The sequence below is a fragment of the Apus apus genome, chromosome 13 (assembly GCF_020740795.1).
Source record: "Apus apus isolate bApuApu2 chromosome 13, bApuApu2.pri.cur, whole genome shotgun sequence".
NCBI lineage: Eukaryota > Metazoa > Chordata > Aves > Apodiformes > Apodidae > Apus > Apus apus.
In genome coordinates this window covers 4,858,259-4,881,785 of record NC_067294.1, presented here as the reverse complement: position 1 = coordinate 4,881,785, position 23,527 = coordinate 4,858,259, and the positions used below count along the sequence as shown (strand labels likewise).

At 37.5% G+C, this 23,527-nt stretch overlaps 2 protein-coding genes across 5 annotated transcripts in view; one reads left to right on the top strand and one right to left on the bottom strand.

Moving 5' to 3' along the window:
- Nucleotides 1-19,736, top strand: part of MAPK9 (mitogen-activated protein kinase 9) — a 28,882-nt gene extending 9,146 nt beyond the window's left edge. Inside the window, exons 4-12 of one of the 4 annotated variants that reach the window (XM_051631367.1) lie at nt 1,037-1,095; nt 2,105-2,243; nt 3,825-3,990; nt 5,237-5,308; nt 9,500-9,682; nt 10,384-10,508; nt 11,047-11,110; nt 11,982-12,053; nt 12,776-19,736. In XM_051631367.1, the coding sequence (XP_051487327.1) occupies nt 1,037-1,095; nt 2,105-2,243; nt 3,825-3,990; nt 5,237-5,308; nt 9,500-9,682; nt 10,384-10,508; nt 11,047-11,110; nt 11,982-12,053; nt 12,776-12,918 (1,023 nt within the window). In that variant the 3' untranslated portion in view covers nt 12,919-19,736. Of the gene's footprint in view, nt 1-1,036; nt 1,096-2,104; nt 2,244-3,824; nt 3,991-4,936; nt 5,009-5,236; nt 5,309-9,499; nt 9,683-10,383; nt 10,509-11,046; nt 11,111-11,981; nt 12,059-12,770 lie in introns of those variants that run through there. The other 3 variants (XM_051631371.1, XM_051631368.1, XM_051631372.1) reach the window with 3 other exon arrangements.
- A 1,550-nt stretch (nt 19,737-21,286) lies between these two features.
- On the bottom strand, nt 21,287-22,946 carry LOC127390143 (rho GTPase-activating protein 24-like). Its single transcript, XM_051631374.1, has 2 exons — nt 22,791-22,946; nt 21,287-21,581 (listed from the first exon to the last, which is right to left on the bottom strand). Exons 1-2 carry the CDS (start codon nt 22,934-22,936, stop codon nt 21,374-21,376), a joined length of 354 nt encoding a protein of 117 aa, XP_051487334.1. The 5' UTR covers nt 22,937-22,946; the 3' UTR covers nt 21,287-21,373.
- Between the last annotated feature and the right edge of the window lie 581 nt (nt 22,947-23,527).

Genomic DNA, 23,527 nt, shown 5'->3' with positions numbered 1-23,527 from the left:
CCACAGCGGATGGTTAAGTTCTTGGGTGAGAGGTTTGGAATATGAAGTGCCAGGAGAAGGTCTTTGCTGCCTTGGTGTAGGTTTGCCATCAGTGTCAGCTTTATAGAGCTGGCCTTGCTGTATTGCTTTTTCTCCTTTAAGTCATACTGCAGCAAAGCCTGCTTGGCAGTGGGTTTGTTTGTGGGTTTGGCTCTTGGAGTGGTGCTTTAGTTAAATCTCCTGAGCTTAATTGAGATTTTTATTAAATACAGCATTTAGCTCATGGGGTTTTGCAGGGGTGCAGCTTTGTTTAACAATTTATTGCTAAACAGAAATGAAACACTATCAACAATACAAATATATTCTAAAAGCTTTGAACCTTCTAAAATAACAAGCCTTAATGTCGATGCTTCAGTGTTCAAGTACAAGAAATAAAGCTTATGCGACTTACGTTCTGATACTGACATGAGCTATAAACACTGATGATTAAGTTGTGCACTTGGGTCTTAAACTTTCTGGGGTCAATCAGCCTTTTAAGATTCATTTTCAAGTCAGCTTTTGGTGAAGTTGAGAAGTAAGAGAATAAAAGCAAGGTTTTTATTAAGGATGGCAGCAGAGTAATTTTAGCAGCTCTGGAAATAATACATCGTAATCTAAGTTTAAGGGGGTGGTGTGGGGCATCTCTGTGTATGTGTTGTTGGGCAGCCTTGGCTGAAATTCACTGCAAAACGTGACTTACAAGTAGAGATTCATATTTATGGGGGGAAAAAAATGGGATATATTTCAGGCACTGGGGAGGGAAATAAAATGTCCCATGACTTTAAAAAGAAAACAAGTGGGTTTGTTCTGTTGTGGTTCCACTGACATATGTGCTGCAGTTTTGAACTGTTTGTGAATTGGCAGGTTTTCAGCACATGTGAATTATGTGAAGCCAAGTAACATTCACATTGTATGTAGTGATAGTGTGCATTTGATTTTCAGTAGTAGCTTCTGCAGTAGTGGATTTTCATGTGAATTAAAGTGGCAGTTCCTTCTAATGTTTATTTTTATTTTATAGATAATTAGTTTATTAAATGTATTTACACCACAGAAGTCACTAGAAGAATTTCAAGATGTGTAAGTACTAGATTTTTGCTTTCATTTTCCTTACAAATACTGCCCTAAGCTCTGTAGCTCTATTTCCACTACCTTACTGACTTCACACTTTGAAAACAGAGGGTGGCTAAAAGCTGAATTTAGCCCATAATTAGTCTCTATTTCAGGAGTTCTTGAAGAAATACCAAGAAAGTTGTTTCACTGCATGCATAAGATGGAAATGGGAAATAATCAAAAAGAGGTTGCTTAGCTGTCATTCATTTGTTACACTTTGCTGATGGTGTTTGCATCTGGTTTGTGTGCTTTGTCCTTTAGCTAAATGGGTCACCTTGGGATAATAACTTGGTCTGGATAACCTGATATCATTTTTTTGCCATATCAGTTACATCAGCACAACAGTATTTTTGGCCTCAATTAAAAATGAAATATATTTATTTTTTATGCAAGCTATGCCAGTCTAGAAAGGATTCATGGTGATTTAATTCATGGGGTATTTATAGATTCAAGTGAATATTCTGTTGTGGTGTGTGAATGGATAAATTCTTGGGTAAATGGGGAAGTGTGTGTCTGAGGTGGGTAAGTAGATAATATTTTAACTTGGAAATTCCTTTGTTCTTATTGTGCTTTTTTAATTTGCTTTTTTCTTTTTACTAAAATACAATGAAAGGAAGCATAATTTTTTTGATACATCTGAAATTCCTGCATCAACTTCAGTCTTAGTTTTTCATGCTGCACAAACTCAGATTTGTTCTGTTTATATTATTACTGTTGGACTAACTAGTGGAATTCTAATCTTGGGATGGACTGCTGAACGCTTAATTTTTAATAGTAAGACTGTCTGAATAGATGGTAATTTCATCTTGGAACTGTGGTCATTCATGTTTTGTTTTGTTTGTTTTTTAAATCAGAAGCTCTTTGACACTTCTGTTAGCAAAGTAGTTGACCTTTATTAAGCATCTCATGTTAAGCTTAAACCTGATATGAAAAGTAAGACTCAAGTTTTCTTAATGCTTTCTTTCTTGTGCTTTAGATACTTGGTTATGGAGCTGATGGATGCAAATTTGTGCCAGGTTATTCATATGGAATTGGATCATGAAAGAATGTCTTATCTTCTTTACCAAATGCTATGTGGTATCAAACATCTCCACTCAGCTGGTATCATCCACAGAGTAGGTAGTATTAGATAATGAACAATACTCTTTATGAACACAGATGTTCTGATGAAACAGGGGGGAATGCAGGGGGATTTTCATTTCATAAGAATATTATTAAACCTGAAGATTGTTTCTAGTTCAAAGATAAAGACTACATTGTAAATAGATCTTAAATCAGGCTAGCTCTGTGGATTTAATTAGTGCTGAACTTATCGAAAGATAACAGTTTTTGAATTACCAGAATTTCAAAGTCCTGTGCAGACCTAATATATCTCTCTGCTGGTCTTTTTATTGGTTTATTTTGTTATTTCATGGTCTGTTTGACAGTTCCTTTTGTTTTCTGTTCCTTTCCTTTCCCTATTTCCTGGACACACTTGCCTTTAATTTCTTAATTAAATTTCTTAAAATTAAATTTCTTTCTTTTTTTGCCTGGTGCCTGAAAACTCTCTCCAGTTCTAGTTTAGTGTGCTTTTTTTTTTTTCTTCAGGTTCAATCCATAAATCTAATTGAGAAGCTGTATAAACTACAACAGATCTACTTCCTTATTTTGGTGAAAAAGTCTAACTTGAAAATCCTGTGGTATTAGCAAGGAAGTTCTATATATAGATAACTGAAGTCTGTATCCAGACAGTCATGGTGCTGGGCTTTGCTAAAATTATGGAGTGAGATGTGTGAGAGACTGAAGTGAGGAAGGCTGGACCTCCAGCTGAACTGCACCTGATATGGCTGGGATTTGGAGCTCAAGGGGAAACACAGTATTGGCTGAGAAATTTGGGCTCACAGGAGCAAGCAAGGCAATCAGAACTGCTGCTGCTCCAACTAGAGGCAGGAAGTTTATTTGAATGGAGAAGCTGAAGTGGTGAGCATTAGGTTGGGTTAGTTTGGGACCAAAACAAAACGATCTTTCTGGAATGGAAACTTGATTAAATGGAGAGATTTGGTTTTGAAAAGAAACCAGGCTAGGAAGGGAGCAGAGCTGCGATAGTCCAGAAGGAATGGAATAGTAGGAATTACATCTAGAAAATACTCAAGTCTGTGACCAAAGTAGTATTTAGCAGGAGACTTATTTCCTTCCTAAAACATGTAAACCCATGTGGACTATTTGTATGTCCCCATCTCCTCTAAGAAAAGGTTTTCTACCTGAAAACTTTGTTTGTGTGGTTGAAACTAAGTCATACACAAGCAGAATTAAATGTACTAGTACATGTGCAGTTTGTTTACTTGTGATACTTTGTGAATAAATCCCCATTATTCTAGTTTTCCCTAACTCTGTATTTCTTTGGGTCCACTAATGACTGTTCCCGTGAGGCGAATCTTCCAAAGTATTTCATTTTTCTCCTCAATCACTGGGTAACTTTGTGTTTTCACATCATAATTCTGCTAAAATTTGTGAATCACTGTAATGCAGGTGGCTTATTTTTTTTAGTACTTTGCTGTGCAGCATTTACCTTTTCTTTATAAATAAGCAAATAAATCAAAAAAGGAATATGCAGTTGTTAATGAAGTTAATTGGTGGCATATGTTGACTGTGGAGAGGGAGGGGGTGTTGTTACTCTGTACACTGATCCTTCCTTAACTGAAGTAATTTCTTGTTAGGATTTGAAACCCAGCAACATAGTAGTAAAATCAGATTGTACCCTCAAAATCCTTGATTTTGGACTGGCAAGAACAGCCTGTACTAACTTTATGATGACTCCATATGTAGTAACACGGTATTACAGAGCACCAGAAGTTATCCTTGGAATGGGATATAAAGAGAATGGTAAGTTGCTGGAGGAATGATTTAAATCTTTTGCCTAAAGTGTAACTGTCTCAAAATAACAGCTTCAAAAGGGGGATGGAGAGATTTTTCCCCCTGCCGTGTCTGTTGTTGAAGTGTGTTAATGACAGGATTGGAAATAATAAAACATTAAAGTGGAATAATTGTGAAGAATAGAATAGTTTTCTGCTCTGTGTGCTTATCTCTAATTAACACACACTGCTCTTACCCCTGGCAATTGTTATATCCTTTCATGTGTTGCCTTGTTGCCATTTTTTTCATCTTACAAAAAAAAGTTGAGACACATTGGATGATATAAAAAAAAAAACAACCTTACAACTGTCAATATATAAACAATAAAATGTTATCAGTGTGCTTTTATTCTGAAGCACCTTCTTTAAACAGCCTGTCCACTTTTGCAGCTCAGATTATTGAAATCTCTTTCAGATCCCTGTCGTAAACAATGTTTTATGTTCCCTTAAATCTGCATAGCACTCAGAGAGGCTGGGTGTATTATTAAAAGCACCACAGCTACAAGATACTGAATGCTGGCAAGGAAATTGTCCTTGACTTGCCTTACTGGGGGTTTTACCTGCTGATTTTTACCCTGCCTCCTCCACACTTGTATGCCAGTGCATACTTTTGCTTTATCACAGGGGGCTTGGGGCTACCATGCTTTTTGTAGCCATGTAACTTCAGCTGTGTGAAACAAGGGACTCACAGGACTCTGCAGAGCCACTGATAATGAAAAAAAAAATAATCCTTCATTATTGTGCAAGTACAGCAAGTGCTGATGTGGATCAGAGCTTTAGAGGCTGTTTTGGATGGGAAAAAAATACAAATAATCCGCAGGAGTGTAGGAATACAGTGTGAGTGAACAAATGCATCATGGTGGTATTTAAAAAAACCTCTTTAATCTTTTGTCCTTGTTGCACCTAACATATGATAGTGGATATCTGGTCTGTTGGGTGCATTATGGCAGAAATGGTCCTCCATAAAGTCCTGTTCCCAGGAAGAGATTGTATCCTTCATGGTTGTTTCAGAAATTTAAACACTGACTCTATTTCAGAAAATGCTAATAACAGAATTTAGCAACAGTCAGTTGGTGTTGATATGATTGAAAATCCATGCCAGCAGTTTGGTTTTCCACCTTGTTGTGTTTTATTGTAGGTGATAGATGTTTTTGTTTGTTTTTCCTCACTTTTGTTCATGATACTTCATAATTTGATCATTTCATTTTTACTTTCAGTTGATATCTGGTCAGTTGGGTGCATCATGGGAGAATTGGTGAAAGGTTGTGTGATATTCCAAGGCACTGATCGTATCCTTCCCTAGTCATCCTTGAATCCCATCCCACTTCCAACAGAAACACAATTATTTTGATCTGTATAAAAGCATAAACAATATTTTCAATAATACGATTGAATAGATCTACTGTACTATTTGAAATTAGTGTCATTAACCAAATTGTTGACCTTTTCCTTTTATTTTCATAGTAGACCATATCTAATGTAATTTGTACTGATTGAATCCATAGAATTTATATTAAGAGCTTTAGCTTGTATACCTTAAAAAAGGATACTGCTAGGTTTAAAAAATAAAAAGCAGTAAGTGTATTTTCTTGCTCTTGTTCTTTGTAGATAAGTGGTACAAGCAGAAGCCTACAAAGTTACTTTTTACTATGCATGGATTTTGCTTACTATTCGTTTTGAACAATAGACTCATTTTACTATTGTACAGTTTTTTGCATTTCAGTCAGATTTTTTTTCCTTGCTTATTAACATTTGCTGGATAGCAGTGTCCTAATTGCAAGCACACTGCATGAGAAGTATTTTTTATTGCTATTATTTATTATTAAAAATTTTTCTTTTGGGAGGTTTTTTTTTGTTGTTGTTCTATGGAAATTTTGTTTTGGGCTTACTTTTTCTGTAAGAGTGTTATTCCTCCATTCCTCTCTCCAATATTTTTGACCCAGGTTTGTCTTGATAAAATTCTGCTTTCTTGTGCAGTAAAAATTGTAGGAATTTTTTCTGTACTAAAAACAAACCCCTTGTACATATATTTGCATGGCTTAGCCATTGGAAATCTCAATAATACATCACTGGATCACTAACAAGTCTTTACATAAGTGAACATCAATGATCATTTAATAAAGTAAATGTTCTTGGAAGATTTTGATGTATTTCAAAATATTTCTGTAGAAATAAAATTTAAAACATTTGACTCATTATCAAGTTCCAATTATAAAAATTGGAGCAAACCCAATTTAATCCTTTATAAATAAAACCGTACCAAGTAGTAGTGTTGTAGGACTAGACATTCAAAACTGATCAGTAAGTAGAGAGAAACCAGGCAATGTAATTAAACCACAATTGCCTTTTGTGGCTGTAGGTCATAAGAAGCTACAGCTACTTGTGATCCAAGAAGAAAATACACATGAAGAAAGTGTAATATTTTTGCTTGTCACCAAGGGAAAGTTGAGTCCACCACTAGAAGCATCAAGTGCATGTTCACAGATTCCTGGGTATCTTATAGAGGAGGACTTTCAATTTTAATGCTAAATTTCATGACACTAATCTTCAGCAGTTGATCATGTATTATTTAGTACTACAGATGATTAATTGTTTAATTAGTCTTTTTGTTTTCCACCTTTCTTCCTTTCTATACTTATTGATTGACCTTTTGAAGCCTTCAGACCAACCTAACACAATTCTTCATGGATGTTACGTGTCTTTCACCTGCATGTTAGCATGGGCTGTTTTGAGTTAATCATGATTTAATGAAGGAAATTTTGTCAATACTTGTTGATGATGCAAGTTATCACTTGTGGCTTTCTGGAGGTAACTGAAGCTCCACCAGTCTATGTTTCAAGGAGTCTCCTCCCCTGGTATTTTACCAAAGTGCACAACTTTACAGGGTTTTTTCCTCTTGCAAGAGCTGCACTTCTCTTTAATGTGAAATCCTGATAACTGCTTGTGGGGTTGAAAGTTTTCCTGGCTGCGTAACTCCTTCAGTGAGATTGTTGCTTTCCTTTACCTGCAGCTGCAAGATTGATTTGAGAGTGTGGTTTGAGGGGGCTGCTGGTGTGCTGGGCCATGAAGCTTCCCATCTTTTTGTAGGTTTATTTTGAGGGTTTCTTGAGTTGTTTGTTTGTTTGTTTGTTTGTTTTTTTAACTTTGATATTAAAATGTCTTAGTATTTGGGGATTTAAAGCAGGGAACCAAGTTCAATATGTTGCCTAGTGTGTGCCCTAGACTATCTTCCAGAAAGCCAACTCCTAGACTCCATAGTTTATTTCCTTGTATGGTCAGCAGGGATTGTTGGGATCCTTGGAGCAGTCTGGCTGGACTGAGATGCTCTGCCTTGCCAGGTGCTGGATGCCCTGGCCCTGCTCCTGATGGGTGCTGTGGGAAATGAACAAGGTCCTGCAGTTACTGGCCAGAGTTACTGGCAGTTGCTGTTGCACTGGAAATGGGAAATGTAGAAAAACCAGGCACTGTAGATAGCTGAGAATAAAATAAGGGAAAGCCTAGCAGGACCAGGGTGTTTTTACTGCTCTTTCTGCCTAGGTGGTGAAGGAAACAAACTGCCCAACTGATGCAAAAAGCCTGAGGGCGTGTTCATCTTTTCTTGGAAAAATTCATGCTTTATTGTGATTATAATAAGAACTGTTTTCAACTTCACTTTTTCCAGAGTCCCAAAAAATAGGCCAGCATACTGGGCATGGACTAAACTGTTCTGGTTACTTTTGACCTTGAGGTGACCAGAACAGGAAGGATAGTTTTGCCTGCAGATTTGTTCGTGTTGCACACTCTGCATGCTTTACGTTGAAATTGAGATTTTCTCCCTGTTTGGTTCCTGATAACAGGTTTAGCTTGTTTCAAGCCCAGCACTATAGCAGGGATATTTTTTTAATATTTTTTTTTCCAGTTCTTATTACTCATGTGGGCTAAGTCATTAAGCTTTTTTCTGCCCTCCCCCCAGTGCTCTGAGGTCACAGCAAACTGGACTCTGTTTTGATTAGCTGACTAACCAGACTGCTGTTACTCAAAGAAAAAGCATCTTCTTGAATCTAGATTGGTGGAGATCTCACAGAAATCAGTTCTCCAACTTGGAACAAAATTTCCTGATGTATGTTCAAAATTTATTTGTATGTGCTTTGTTTCAGCATGAGAGTTAACAATGTTGACTTCTTAATTTTGATTTTTGTGTAGTTTTTCCATTGGAATATATTCAGTAAACAAATATAATTTTCAATCTTTGTATCAGAAGCCTGAAATCTTAGCATGAAGCAATGACTGTGCATATATTCCTAGTTGTATTCTTGGCCCACTAACTGAAATAAAAACACCTCAGTGTTTTTAAAATGCATCTTAATTCAAAGTGCAGCAAATTTGTTCTATTACAAAATCTGTCTATGAGAATGGGTAAGTGGAATTGCTATGTTACGGATTTAGCTATGAATGTTTGCAAGGTTGATGGTTTGGCTCTGCTGCAATTGCACCTTATTTTTATCAGAAAGACTGTGAAGTGCAGATCTGAGTAAATTTTATATCAGTCATACTAATGCAGTGTCTTCTCAGGGTGTATGAGCTTTGTTGTCCCACCTAGGCTGGTTGAGAGCAGCCTCTGGTATCTCCAATGGGTGTCACCGTGTCTAGGGGAGATGCCTTCACTTGAAAGAGGGAGAAGGGACAATCCAGAAGAAACAGGCACAATTTCAACTTGTTGCTTGTAAATGCAATTCCCATAAAATACTTCAATTCAGATTTTAAGAACAGAGTAGTCTTGGATTGTTACCACAGTTGATGCACTTAAAAAAAAAAAAACAAAACACAAAACTGTTAAAAACCTACAGGAATCTGGACACATTGTTGAGAAAGCCTTTGAACCTTCCCTAAAGTTGGAAAAAAACCCCACCACACCAAAAAAAAAACACCAAACAAACAAACAAAAAAAAACAATAACAAAAAACCTCAGCTGTCCAACCAATTCCCCTAAAAACCCCTGCAACCCAAGGCATAGTTTCCTTAGGAGACAGGCACAGAATTCCTTACTTTGAATGGGATGTATTTGTTCTTTAGGTTTTTCCATGTATTTTTTGCCTTACCTTCAAGAATCTTCAGTGTAGATGGTGGGTCTAAGGTTGCAATTCTGAAGATTCAAGGGCAGCCTTTCTTTTCTGTTATTTTACAGTTGCTAAATAAAGCTTCTTTTGGAGTTGGCATCAAGTCTTGTTTTCAATACTGGCCAAGAAATAATAACTGGCAGGAGATATTTAAGCATCATGTGCTGTGCAGCACTTCTAGCCTGTCCTTAAAGTTACAAAATCTGAGCCTTATTTTTATGTCAGCCTAGCTTTTTGCATGGCAGCTCAGGATACTGTTGATACTAGAATGAAGTTTGTATTTGTGTCCTTTGTCCAAGTTTTCATTAACTTTTCTGTAAGTGATATTTTTGTGTAGTGCAGACTTCAAACTCTCCAGCTGATTTTCCTAAAGATATGGTGCAGATATTGATCAATGGAATAAAGTTATTGAACAACTAGGAACACCATCTGCAGACTTCATGAAGAAACTCCAGCCTACAGTAAGGAATTATGTAGAAAACAGGCCAAAATATCCAGGTATTAAATTTGAAGAGCTCTTCCCAGACTGGATATTCCCATCAGAATCAGATCGTGACAAGTTAAAAAGTAAGGCGAGGTTTTTAAAATTTTATTTTTTCAAAAAAGTTAATTTAAAATGTCTGCAATACACTTGATTAACAAAAAATATAAAATGTTTAATGCTGTGCATGTCCATGTTAGAAGTTGCATGTCTGTTTTGTTTTTTTTTTTTAATTTATGACATGTCCTGGAGTCTTAGTAGTAGTCATTAAATGCAGAACTATTTTCCTGTTCCTAGAATTCTGTTTCATTCTCTTAATTCACTTGCATTGAATAATGTCTGTTGCCTTGAGATTGGAGAATTCGGGTTGTTACTCTACCTAGGTGTATTTTTTAAAGTTTATTAATAATGTTTAGTGTGTCCTATGTTCAGTAATTAGTGCCAAATCAGCTGTGTTCCATGTGACAACAGAAATGTTCAAAATTGAGGTTGCTTGGTGGCAGCTGCAGGGTTTATGCTTTGAATAATAGCAAAATAACTTTTAGAGTATAGGATTGTGGGGCTTTGGTACTTCACAGCTAGTTTAAAATGGGGGTGCAGTGAGACTTCTCTAACCCTGTGGGTTTAAAAGTGAAGTATTCTCATGTCACGCCAACCAGTGGAACTTGTTGAAAGGCTTAAAAAATCTGCTGCAGTGTGTTATCTGTTCCCAGTATTTGTTTTCTGTGTCAGGCATTAACCTCCACAGCTCTCTCACACTTGTGTTCTTTTCATTTTTACTTTATAGCCAGTCAAGCTAGAGATTTATTATCAAAAATGCTTGTAGTAGATCCAGACAAGAGAATTTCTGTAGATGAAGCCTTACGTCATCCTTATATTACTGTCTGGTATGATCCTGCTGAAGCAGAAGCTGTAAGTTTGCATTTTAAATAAATTTTAAGTTATGAGTTAAATAACTTTTTTAAAGAGTACGTTAAGTTTTAGTCAGGAGCATGCTTGGAACTCATTCTTTAGCTAGCAAAAGTCTCAGGTTGAGTCTTCAGGTCAACTTTAAGGACAGAATTTCCTGAAGATAAGCTGCTGGAGTGAAATTGTTAATAGTTTTGCATGTAGTTATTGGTGATGGTTCCCTTTATTTTATGGAAAGAGCTGCCTCTGTGGTGGTAATCTAGGGCTTTTTGAAAAGGGGACTTTATCTAAGGCCCCATAAAGCCTTATGATTAGTTTAATTTTAGTTGATGCTTTTAACCAGCCTTGCAGTGGGAGGTAGGATTTAAAAGCAGACTCTGGAGTTGTAAAATGGATTTTATTTTGAGGTGTAAGAAATAGATTGTCAAAGGTAAAGGTAACAAAATGCTAAAAATCAGTCATTTTCAGGTCTTTTTAGTTGTGATTGGTTCTGTTAACCGAATGTAGTAGATAAACTCTATGGAGTTTTTTTTCTTTGTAGCCCCCACCCCAAATCTATGATGCACAATTGGAAGAAAGAGAACATGCAATTGAAGAATGGAAAGGTAAAAATTGAGCACGACAGGTGACATTTCTTGTACTAACTTTTATTATTAATGTGTGGCTGGCAGGACACGTGCTGGATTGTGGAGCTGACTGGAATCCACTATTCCAGTTACACAGGACTGCTTGTGCCAATATGAAAATAAATTCATAATGGAAAAAATGTTCTACTTAGAGTAAATATATATAACTCGAAGTGTACCTGATGCTCTGCAGTATTAGTAATCCTTTTGCCCTAGAAGTGGCCAGTAGGAAACAGTAATGGATGCTCCTTTAAAGTCACAGCTCTGTTTATTTTTTGTTCTTGTTGAGATGCCTGTATCCTAAGTCATCCTCGATTAGTAAATGGTGGTTTTCATGAAATATTTTGGTTGTTTAATCTACTTCAGAAAGCTCAGGCTTTCCTCACTGTATCTGTGGGGATTTTTCTTTAACAATTAAGATGTTTATGTATGGTTTTGTTAGCAAAGTGAAATTTCCACAAGGGTTATGCATGTGTGTTTTAAATCCAAATCTGATCTTTTTTTAATTGCAGTTAATACTGTAGTATTGCAGGTATATGTAAAGTTTTGGGGTGGGGACTATTTTATTTAAAAGTACAATGATTTTGGTACGTGCTGAGTGTCTTTCTGTTATGCATAAAGAAAACATGTAGAATTCTCTGTTGCTTTAAGCCTTAAAAAAAACAAAACCAAAACCCAACAAAAAAACCACAAAAAGAAAAGCAAAAAACCCAACCCCAAACCTATAGAGTTGTAATTCCAGACTGACCCTTAACCATGTCATTGTACCTTTACACAAATGTAAATGGTATGCAAATCTTAGTGTTTTTTTTTGTCTCTTCTCTCCTTCCTCCCACCCTTCTCTCTTAAGAATTAATATACAAAGAAGTAATGGATTGGGAAGAAAGGAGCAAGAATGGTGTGGTAAAAGATCAGCCCTCAGGTTAGTCATTGTTTCAGTAGTTCTCCTGTAAGTGTGACCCATAGTGCTGGTCTATTGCACCAGTGAGTGAAGAAATCCTGCTCAATAATGCAGGTAGGCAAAAGTTTTGATGTGTAAGACTCTTGGTTCTGATCAGCCTCTGGAGGTCCATGTGCAGCTTTTCGTTGTTAGGAAGTAAGTTGGAGAAAAACTTAAGAAGTTTTAGGTGTGCAACACCCTGAGCTGCTTTCTCCCCAGCCGGCTCAGTCATCAAATGAAATCATTTGCACCAGGTTTTATCAACTGTTGCAGCTTTGCTTATTCTGTGGCTATGCAGGAATGAGTCCTTTCCATCCAGGGTTAAATATTGTGAGTTCTCCTTCTTTTAAAATAGTTAACAGTGCAAAGTATTGAATATTGAATCCTTGGTGTTCTTTTGGTTCAGTCACTGGAATATTGTGCTGTCTTTTATTAATGACTTTTATTATTTATTAGATTTCTTGATACTCAGGTCACTATTAACATTATATATTGTGGTTTTTTTTCTTCTCAGAGACAAACTCTTAATACTCATCTTGGGTTCTGAGTGCTAAGGAACTTGGTGGTTGTTTTTCTACTGTTTATTAGTTTCTTTCAAAGGATTTCTGTGGGGAAGGTGATGTGCAGAGCCTAGAAGTGGGGTTATTTGTACCTGCAGTATTGTCATGCCTCAGATTTTATTATGTTTGGTTTACTTAGCACAGATGCAGCAGTGAATAGCAACACCAGTCCTTCCCAGTCATCATCTATCAATGACATTTCATCCATGTCAACAGAGCAAACATTGGCCTCAGATACAGACAGCAGCCTCGATGCCTTGACAGGACCCCTTGAAGGATGTCGATGATCAGCCAGGATTGCAGACTTGACTTTGGAAAAGAGCTCTTGCTTCCATCGGGCTTGAATTGCTTGTAAGTTAATGGAACCAAGTAGAAAAACTCCATTCTGCATGTTCTGCTAAAGTAATGCCTGTTTTTTTACTCAGTTGTTATGGAATTGCCTGCTTAATGTTGTAGAATGAAAGCAAATCAATGTCTAAAGAACAAAAAAATTCAAATTTAGACACTATCATAGGCTTTTCTTTTTTTCAGCCTGTTTCAGGTGAGCAGTTATATTAGACTTTTAGCCAACAACTTCTCTTAAGTGGGTTCATGAATCTTCAGTCCCAGCTGGCAGGCTTCTGTGACACAATGGTTGTTTACATTTCAGTACAGTATTGCTCGTTAGTAGGTTTTTTGAATGTATAGTCTCTATGAAGTATGTTTCAATGTGTGACTGACAGTTTGCTTTATTTAATGATTGGAGTGTTGTACATGTGAGCTCTCACACTGAACAGGACTATGTTTAAAGGGCAGTTATTCTTCCACATAGCACTTTTTTAATTGAGCCCATTCTGTTGTCACTTCCAACGATTCTGACTATCTTCTTGTAGAAGAGAGAAGAGTGAAGTTGAAAGAATATAGCCTTTACTTGGTATTTCACTTGAGTATGTCTCAATTTTTTACACATGGATGGATGGAAGATACAGTGGCTTAATTAAATCTTAAGGAAGGATGAGTGACTTACCTGTGAAGCAAAGCCTACATAGAAGAGAGGGGAGTGCTAAAATGTTCTGTATTTTCTAGCTTCTGATACTGATCCTTAAACAAAAACAAACAGGAAAGGAAGTTGTATCTGTGATGCTCTTCATTCACTGCAAAATCTGGCAAAAGGACAGATGAATTGGAGAGAGTTGCAGCCTCAGAAAGAGCTGCATAAATGTTTTCCATTATTTTAATGGGTCCATTCTATCTAGTGAGTAATAAAGAAATAAAAATATTGTAGTTTTGAGTCACTTGTAAATTAAGTATTTAGATAATAGAACTTAGCTCTACTCCCACATTCCTCCCCCTCTGTACTAGGGGAGGAAAACATGCTCAATATGTATTTTCTAAATACAGTGGCTGATAAGAGGAGGAGATTGTTTGCTGTTTCAATACAGGCTTATCAATACAGTTTTCAGAATCAGTTAATATAAACGTGGCCTGTTATGTTGCACAATAGGATGAATTATAAAATGTGTTTGCAGCAGAGTAGGTCTTAAAGTGCTTTATCCTACTCCCTTGTGAATTTGTGCACACTCACTCTGGAGTGTGCAGGTGTGAAATTTTGCTAAAGGATCTTCTGTGTGTGCATGTATGTGAAAGTAAACTATGTAACTGCAAGAGTAATGGAGATTTGCAAGATGAGGTAAAACACCACTTTCTTAAAGGCACTATATTTAGCTGTTGATCAAGATATTCTTGACTTGAATATATAAATAGAACTTTCAAAACATACTGGCTCAGTCAGCCACTGCATATTTCTCTTGTAAAAGAAAATTATCTGTTGTTTCTAACCTTAGGATTTGAAAAGCAGTGATTTCTCTTCATGCACACTTTTATATTCAAATTGTAGTTCTTTTTAATAGCTTGATTTGCTGTAGCAAGTATATTAAGATTTTGCTGTCCCAGAAGGTTAAAAAAAATTTAACAAAGTACTTAACATCATATTAACTTGATCATTGTCATCTGGAATCTTGGATTTTAAAAATTCTCTTTAATTGAATTGCAGGATATTTGGGCTTGGGTTTTTCCTTGCTGTTTGGTTTTAAACCTACAGATATCTTAGTTTATCTTTGGATGCTGACCTGTGTGAAATATTTTTAGTGCATTTTTGTCACTGGAAGAAATATTTTAAAATACCTGTTTACCATACATGTAGCATAACAGGACAGGTTATTGTTCTTTTGCATTTTTAAAATCCTGATTTGTGTATGTTAAAATAACTGAAGACACCTATTCAAAATGCACATTAGTGATTCACTATGGTAGGAGTCTGCTGGGTTTCGTTTTTCAAGATTTTCATCTGCTTCAACTGAAGTTGCACTGTGCTGTCTTCATTTTAACAGTTACTGCTTTAGAAGACTTAGTGCAAAAAGATGACTTTTCTCATGTGTTTTGGATATTCACAGAGTTGAGTTTTTCCTGTTGGACTTGGGCTGCTCAGAACAAGGGGGGCTTGGATCAGATGACCTCCAGGTCTCTTCTAAATTATTCTGTGATTCAAATTGTCTTTAAATGTTATTTTTTAACACAACTGCCCTGTCTCCAGGGTATGAACTGGTATCTGACCTTCTCCCAGTACAAACTGTTAGCTTGAGTCTGTTCTCTTGCAACAAAAAAAACCCCTGAGATTAACTGAGCTTATTTGTAAACCTCTTTGTAGGAAAAGCTGTCTGGTATCTTAATTTTTTTCATGTTGTCTTGCTGTGGCATACATTGAAGCTTCAAAGCCTTACAGAAATGTTGCTGCTTCAAAGCACACATGAAATATCTGTGAATATTGTGGATTTTGATTCCGGTAGAATTCAAACCCAGTTTGTTAATAACCTGAAATGAGCATGGGGCTGAAGGAAGGCCCTTCTGCAGGTGGGAGTCAGTGAAATGCCTGCAGAAGAGGTACCTGTTGGAGTCCCCACCCTGTGTCAGTGCACACTGTCACCACCCTGCATGCAGATTGTGTTCCTGCAGCTGCATTCCTGGCTGCAGGTGAAGTTCAGTGCCACCTTTGTCAAATGGTTCCAATGCCATGAAAACCTCATCAGTTATGGAACACAAAATGCACATGATTAGAGAGTTTGGTGTGCAATATAATCCCTTTTATTCCTAATACTAAAATAATGTATGTCAAGTGAAGCAATTGACCTTTTTTTTTTTTTTGCACTTTGGCATTTGTAAATATTTATATGTATTTAAAGATTAAGAATCTGTGAGTGTGTTTACACATATATTAAAAAACCTACTCAATTTTGTAAACATGAATGTTACTTTTTCTTGATGAGAGACTTTGTATAGTGTTAACACTACTGCAGTATACATAGACAATTTATGAAATACAACTAAAAATAAGGGGTGGTCAACATAGATACAATCTGTCATCTTAACTGCTCACCTGAAAAAAACCAAGAGGGATCTATGGCTATCAATCAGACTATCTACCAGAAACATTATGTTAAATATATGAACACTGAGTAGCTGAATGGCATTGCAGAAATGGAGTATGTTTTAAACAGCTCATTTCATCTGTGCTTGCACCATTTTTCCTCAAAAAGAAATCTTAGAAGCTTGGTGTTCTGAGATCTGGATAAGCAGCCTGTAAGTGAGCTCTGAGGAAATACTGGTGATATGACCAGTCTAGTTTTCTATTGAAAAAGATGAGAAATGAATGTCAAAAATAAGGCTTTGTCTGCATGGATCATACAAAATAAACTAGTCCAATGGCTGGAAACTGGTGTTTGCAAACAGCCTTTGAAGTTTTGTAATGTTTCCAGTAACGGTTTGCATTTCCTTGTCAAAATAGTAAAAATAAACTCAACCTTAGCTAGAAATTAACTAATTGGTTGGTAAATTTCAAAACCTGTTAGGAACCAGAGGGCTCTTGAGGTTTTCTTTGTCTTTTTCAAGTCCTAACAGAGCAGATGTGTTTATTCAGAATTAATGTTTAAAAAAGAAGTAATTTTTCTTTCCTAAAGGAAGGACCTTAAATGCTAAATCAGTTTCCTTTTTAGATCTGATATTATTTGGCTTAAAATTATCATCTTGTGAATGAAGTGGGACTGTCCTGGTTTGAGCCAGGATGAAGGCAATTTTCCTTTTACTGACTTAGACATTCAAAATACAACTGACACCCAAGGAGGAAGGGGATGACCCTTCTTTTGACAGAAGTGCAGTCCTAGTTTGGTGTGTGCTGGAAGCCCAGATGACCAAGTGCAGACAAATCTTTACTGAGCACAGTGTTGGTCGGAGTCCCCAGTTTGGGGGTGCTGTTGGGATGGTCCCACAGGAGATGGAAGTACTTTAAGTGTGGTGGGGGGTAAATGCTGAGCAGCCTTTGTCTGTATATTCTACATATGTCACATGGATTCTATCAGGGCTTGATGCTAAACTTCGTGATACCATATACTGGGAGCTAAATTCTTTCCTGGGATGTGTAATTCCTGCTCAAAACTGGTTTTGATCCAGGGGCACCTGCACCCAGATGCAGAATTTGGACTTGAGTTCCTGTAGATGAATCTAGTGAATTCTTTGATTTTTCAGAGTGTCTTTGATTATTTTTTTAACATGTTGAAATATGTCAGGAAAAGGTGTATTCTGGCTCATTTTTACATATATCTCAAGCTGTCTATTACATGAGTGATAATGATGTTCTAAAAGCTTATTACACAACTTACCCAATCAGTTTTCTTTCTTGCCCGCTCTGCATGCTAAAAATATCTGGAGCTAAACTAACGTTTTAAGTAAACCATCTTTTCTCATCTTAGTGGTGGAGGAAAGTGGAGAGAGAACCATCATTTCTGTTTGTGTTCTATAAAAATCACTATTTTTGTAGCTAAAACTTTAGTTGTTGGATTTCAATCCCACAGTGTTGCTTTGTTGGGTATAATTTTTCCTGGGTCCACTATTTCAAACAGTGTAACAAGTCCAGTATAAAATTGAACTATTCAAATACACTCTTCTACAATTTGGTTTTGAAAATACAGCAAATTATTTTGGTCCAAGAATTCAAAACAAAATAGAGAAAATACAGCTGACTATGTAAGTTTTTAATCCTGATGCTGCTGCTTGTTTTTTGAAAAGGTGCTTGCAGTTTTGCACAAAAGAAATCAACTTTATCAATTGCTGGGTTTGAAGCACTTTAGGATTCTTCTAAATAGAATCAGTATGTGGTGTAAAAAGGAATGACTTTGAAAAATGTTTAAATTTTGGTTGCAGCCTTTACTATTCTGCTACCCTTTAAATATCAACCTGTTTTCAGAGATTTGAAATGAGAAATTGTTTTTTATGGGCTGAAGTTTAACACATGGTGAGGGATGATTTGAGGAACACCTTGTAGTCAAATGCCAGTAGGCTGAACTGAATAGATTGTGCCTACCTAGCCATCTAGTATATATACAGCAATGTTTGTTCCTCTAGCTAGATCAGCTAGCTGTGAGCACTAGGATTCTTTTTCTCAAACAAAAATCATTTTACTAATTTTTGACTATGCATCCTAAGGTGGCTGTGTCTGTGTGCTGTGGTAAGGCCGGAATATCTGCTCATTGACTCCACTGAAATAGATGCTTAGTGAATAAAGACCACAGGAAGACACTGTCCCTGCTCCAAAATCCTAGTCCAAACCCCTGAGGCCTCCCAGGGTGTACATAAGCAAGTACCTGTGTATTTGTTTCTCAGGTCAGTGCTCCATAGTTTCTTAGGAAAACAAAAGCAGAAGAGAAACTAGTCGAGTAAGAACAACATTTTTTGTTCACTACCTGAACTATAAGTTGTATTTGTTACTGATATCAAAGTTAATTTAATATCCGTGACCATGTTATTGTATTGTCTTCTGATGGGGAAAAACTTTTTTGAACAAAACCAAGTATATCACTAGCTTTTCTATGAATTCAGATACTTAAATTGGTGCTAATTTTTTTTAAAAGAAAATGTAACAGATGGTTAGCAGTGTATTTGTCTGTTTTTGATAACTATATTTTCTTAAATGGTGGCAAGCCAAACTTTATAAAATGACTAATGTGCATTTTCAGCTTCATCAGATTCCCAGATTTTCTTAAAGCAAAATATTTAAATTTCCATGATAGTTACAGCTTCTTAGGAGCTATTGCTTTCAGGTCTGTGATACACTAATCAAATGAACACAATTAGAAAAGATAACAAGATGTAACTATCTCTTCATTTAAATGACATGACATGTTGGGCTCCCTAGGTGGTTTTAGCAGTTTAATGTAGTCAAGATACCTAAGTAAGAGCAAATCACAGATACCTGTGAAGCCTTACCTGATCATTTAGATAATTTATAAAGATTATAAAGTTTTCATCTATTTTAAAGAAGTAATTACAAATAGAAATAAATGAACTGTTTTCATACCAATTCAAATGTTAATTCCAGAGGATATAGTCTATAGTGCACTCCAGAACATATGCCATGAAGGAGGATAATTGACTCCTTGAGTGATTTGTTATGAAATCCAAATAAACCCCCTCCAAAAATTAGGTTTGTTTTGAAATGCCTTCAAGTTTTAACTCCTTTCAGAATGCTTTCCATGTCTTGTTTTGGCCCTCTTTCCTGCCTGTTTACCAAATGTCACAAAAAGTAGCATCAAGCCCTACCACTTGTTACAGTGTTCTGATTTTATGGCCTTAATATTACAGTATGGTATATAATTTCAGAAGAAAGATGTGCTTTGAAATCTAATTATATAGATACATGTGGCCTCTTCTGCCTATGAAATTAGGCTTTGATTGTCATATCTCATTCTTGATGCTTGTGCAATAGGAACATGTTCCTTTCAATGCAGTGGCTATTTTGTCTGATGCTGGACTTTGTTTTCAGGATGATTAGAAAATTGGGTTTTTTTGGTTTGTTTGTTGGTTTGTTTTTTTTTATGGACAGCAGTCATGCTTCCTTGTTTTGAATTGATTTTCTTTAAGGAAACTAGAATTTCATAAAGAAAACTGTCAATAACTAGTTCTGAAGTGCCAGTAAAGCCTCATTCTGAAGCTTTTGGGTTTTTTTCTTTAAAAACCTTATCGTAAAACAGCACTAAAGCCACTGTAAAATTATAAATAAATATGTATACTTAAATGATTTGAGCAGTCTGTCTTATTTACTTGTGTTTTCTTTTTCTTGATTCTTCATGTGTTGAAGTGAAATGACATGTAACCAAAATGACAGATGCTCTTAATTAACTTAAAGTTTCAGTTACCACTTTAGCTTCCAGGTAACCAAAATGTAAGTATTAGTGTGAAAAATTATTCAAGAGCAGCTCTAAGAGATGGTTGGAGCTGCTTTCTCCTGATCAGCTGGAACATTTCGACACAGCAACAGCCCTTGGTTTTACTGCCAAGTGTATTTTGAAATGTGGGTGTTTTGTTTTTTTTAATTAGAGAAGCTTGCCTAGTAATACTGACAGGTGTGTATTCCCATCTTTGTGCTTTAGCAGTATCACAACCAGGTTGTCAGGCTTCCTTGCATGTTTCAGGTAAGATACTGGTGTAGGCACAGGTGTGTATGTATGTGTGTAAAAGGCCTTTGGAAGAATTTTCTCTTCGCTTTGTGCACAGTGTGTTTCATTTTGTTCTCACTGCGCAAGACAGAGGTACAGCTACCTTGAAATGGAAGGGGTTGGCCAGCAGGCACTCATGAAGGAAGGGCCTGTGGCATTGCCCTGGGCATGGAATAGTAGGGCAGGGCTGCCTCACTCCATGGACCCTGTGGGATAAAACTCTGGGATTTTGATTCACTTCTTTGATCTTAAAGCAAGCTGCTCACTCCTCTCTGGGGAACAAGAAGAACATCTGTGCAGTTTCTGCTTACCTGTTAGGAGCTGGTTTAGTGAGATACAAGTTACCAAGTAGATGGTCACATTTAATCTTGCTGAAGAGCAAATAATCAACCACATGCTTTTATCATACAATGTTTAAGTTTTAATTCAGTACAGGTTTAATAATACAGATGCTGTTGTTAAAGTTCTTCCCTGGTGACTGTGCCATAACACATCTCTCATGTGCAGAGCAGTAGCTCTGAGAGATGGCAGGGTGGGAGTCTACCAGTGATGGGGTTAAGACTAATGTGTTTTTATGGGAGTGCTGTAGGGAAGCTAATTATAATCTGGAGAAGCAAATGGCCTTGTAAGAGACCTCCTCCTCCTCTGGGAATGAATATCCCTTCAGTAAGAGGACAGGAGTTACACATCAGCTCTGGATCCCAGACACAGGGACATATGTGAGAGATGGAAATGTGTTTTTTTGCTGTTTCTCTGTCTCTAACTGAAACAGCTGACTTTGGGATGCAGGTGTGAGCTCAGCATTCTCTGAAGCTCGTGTAATACTTATGGAATGTCTGGGGTGACTGGTTAAAGAGACTTCAGCAAGCATGACACCCCATAATTAAAACCACTTAGGCACTTAGTGCCTCAGCACAAGGCTGGCCAGAAAACACCAGAGTGCTCCCCCAGCACACTGCATAGGCTGGCCTGGGAGTTGGTGGTGCAAATTGTCAGACTTCCAGTGGTAAGAGAAAGCATCGTGGGCATTAGCAGGGTGGTGCAGAGCTCCTGGAGTTCAGGGATTCCAACAAGTTTGTATCAAGTGCTCCCTTTACAATAGCCTAGCTTTTACTGTTGGGTTTATTTCACCTCTGCAGTGGGAGTCTGTGCTGAAATGGGGATGGGGCCTTTCTCCCTCCTACAGTTTAGCTCAACTTCAAACTGAACACCGTCCTGTTTATTTCCATCTGTTAATTTCCCCAAAGGTTTCAAAAAACTCTTCCATTTCTTTTTGGAGCATTTCATTTCTCCTCTCTGCATCTTCCTTTGCTCTCTCTGCATTTTGCATTTTCATCTCTGCCAGCCTGTGCCACCTTCTCTGCTGTCCCAGTTTCGAATGCATGTCCTTAATCTCCAGCTGCAGTTCCCTGTTCCTCTGCTCCAAGCTGTTGGAAAGACACACACTGTAAATTACAGGATTTCCGCCCCCCCCCCCCCCCCCCCCCCCCCCCCCCCGCTGCCCCTTTCCTAATCAAGCTATAGGCTTTTTTAAAGCTGGTCTTCACATATGTTCCCATCAATACAAGTATTGGCATCCCCAATATTTTTCCAATGTATGATGTTACATATTAAAAGCTGCCATATTTAGTTACCCAAATTTGAAATAATATAAATAACCAGATGGCCAAAGGAGTCTGTTTTGGGGTTGGGTTTTTTCGTAGTGGAACACTACAGTCCAACAGCAAATGGCAATGCAAAATATTTTAGGAAACAGTGAAGATTCTGCTTATATTTCAGTTCCCTTGAACCGCAAGGAAAAACATCAGCAGAATACAGAAAAGAGATTAAAAAGAAAAAAGACCCAAAACCTAGGAAGAGCTTTTTTTACACAGAAGAAATTAGTGAATACTTCCAGAAATTAAAGATCAAATGATTCTTTTTCTTTACATAGTGTTCAAGGTAAAGTGTAACTCAGCATTACCCACTTGCCATCTGTTGCACCTGATCCATGTTGAGGTATTTTATGATTTAGTCAAATAGTCAATTTGCACAACATACTTGTAACTGATGAACAATATTGTATTTAAAATGTTCTTTCCTTTCAACGACATGAGAAAAGCAGCAGTATTTGAAAGGTAGAGCCTGGAAATATATCTGCTTTTTTCCCTTGATGGCAAGCTGTGGCTAAATCTCTATTGAATTTCTAATCTTAGAAATCGGGAGAATACTTATGAACACTTCCCTCCAAGTTGTTAAAATTCATGACTTGCAATTTGTAAAGAATAATGACTTGCTGAGAAGGCTGCATGTTTTTCCACAGAGAAAAGTTTAATACTGGATTAAGGCAAAGGAGAAAAACACACAATAAACCAGAGCTTTTCAAGAGCTGTGCACATCCCTGCAAAAAAAATTAGAGATGCTCTGGAGTTTCTCAAGCATCTCACATGAAAATTATTTAAAATACCTGAATAACAGCTGATTATTCAGTAATTAGCTAATTGCCAGTCCTGTAATGCTGGATCCTGGGTGACATTCACAGTGGTATCAGGCAGCAGCATCCACAGACCCTAGTCGCAGGTGAGGACCCTGCAGGAGGTGTGTACAGTAGGAAGAGATGCCTTCCCTGCAGCCTCAGAGTTGTAAAAATCCTTTACCTTGCAATTTTGGATTCATACTCTGCCTTCTGCCGGGACATCAGCACCCTCAGCTGGGCCAGGTGGTGCTGGGGGGAGGTTGGTTCTGCTGCCGAGGCACTGGAGGGAGCGGAGCTGGTGCTGTTGTCCACTGGGATGTGGCCCATGTTTTCCTGATCCCCCAAAACAGGACTTAGAGCTGCGCTGGTTTCTTGAGGGTCTTCTGGGTGGGCATGTCTTGTCAAAAGTCTTGAAGGAGGATTTTCATCAAACATGGTTGAGCAGTAGGATCCTGGTGAGCATGCCCAGCCGGCACCCCTGGGCCCTCTGGCTGCTGTCAGAGACTCAATGCCTTTTCTGTTTTAGAGGAGACCTTGTTTTCGGGTCTGTCTGGCTCTGCCTTGTCAGGGACTGTGAGAGTTTTCTTCCCACAGCTGTTTGAAGCTTTTTGAAATAGTTGGAAATAGTCCATTTTGCTGGACTTGTTTCAGCCCGGATCTTGTTTCAGCTTTGCTTTTTGGAGGCAGCGGGTTGAGCTCCGGAGCCGCCGCGCCCGCCCGCTGCCTGTCTTGTCATGGCTGGTTCCTCCTCATCCCAGGAACTGCTCCTGATTTCCTACCCTCGATCTGTTCAGTGTAGTTTGACTGACACCTGTGGGTGGCCCGTTTTATACCTGTCCACCCTTAACTAGTTTCATCCCTGGGCTGAAGAGTTGAGAGCTGCAGCACTAGCCCAGGCCTGGGCTGGGGGGGGGGGCA

What these genes read in the sequence shown, in the direction of transcription:
- LOC127390143 (XM_051631374.1), bottom strand. Translation starts at nt 22,936, where the DNA reads ATGGGCCACATCCCAGTGGACAACAGCACCAGCTCCGCTCCCTCCAGT. An exon ending in TATGAATCCAAAATTGCAAG is followed by an intron (nt 21,582 to 22,790) that starts GTAAAGGATTTT and finishes TCTTTCCAACAG; the next exon opens with CTTGGAGCAGAGGAACAGGG.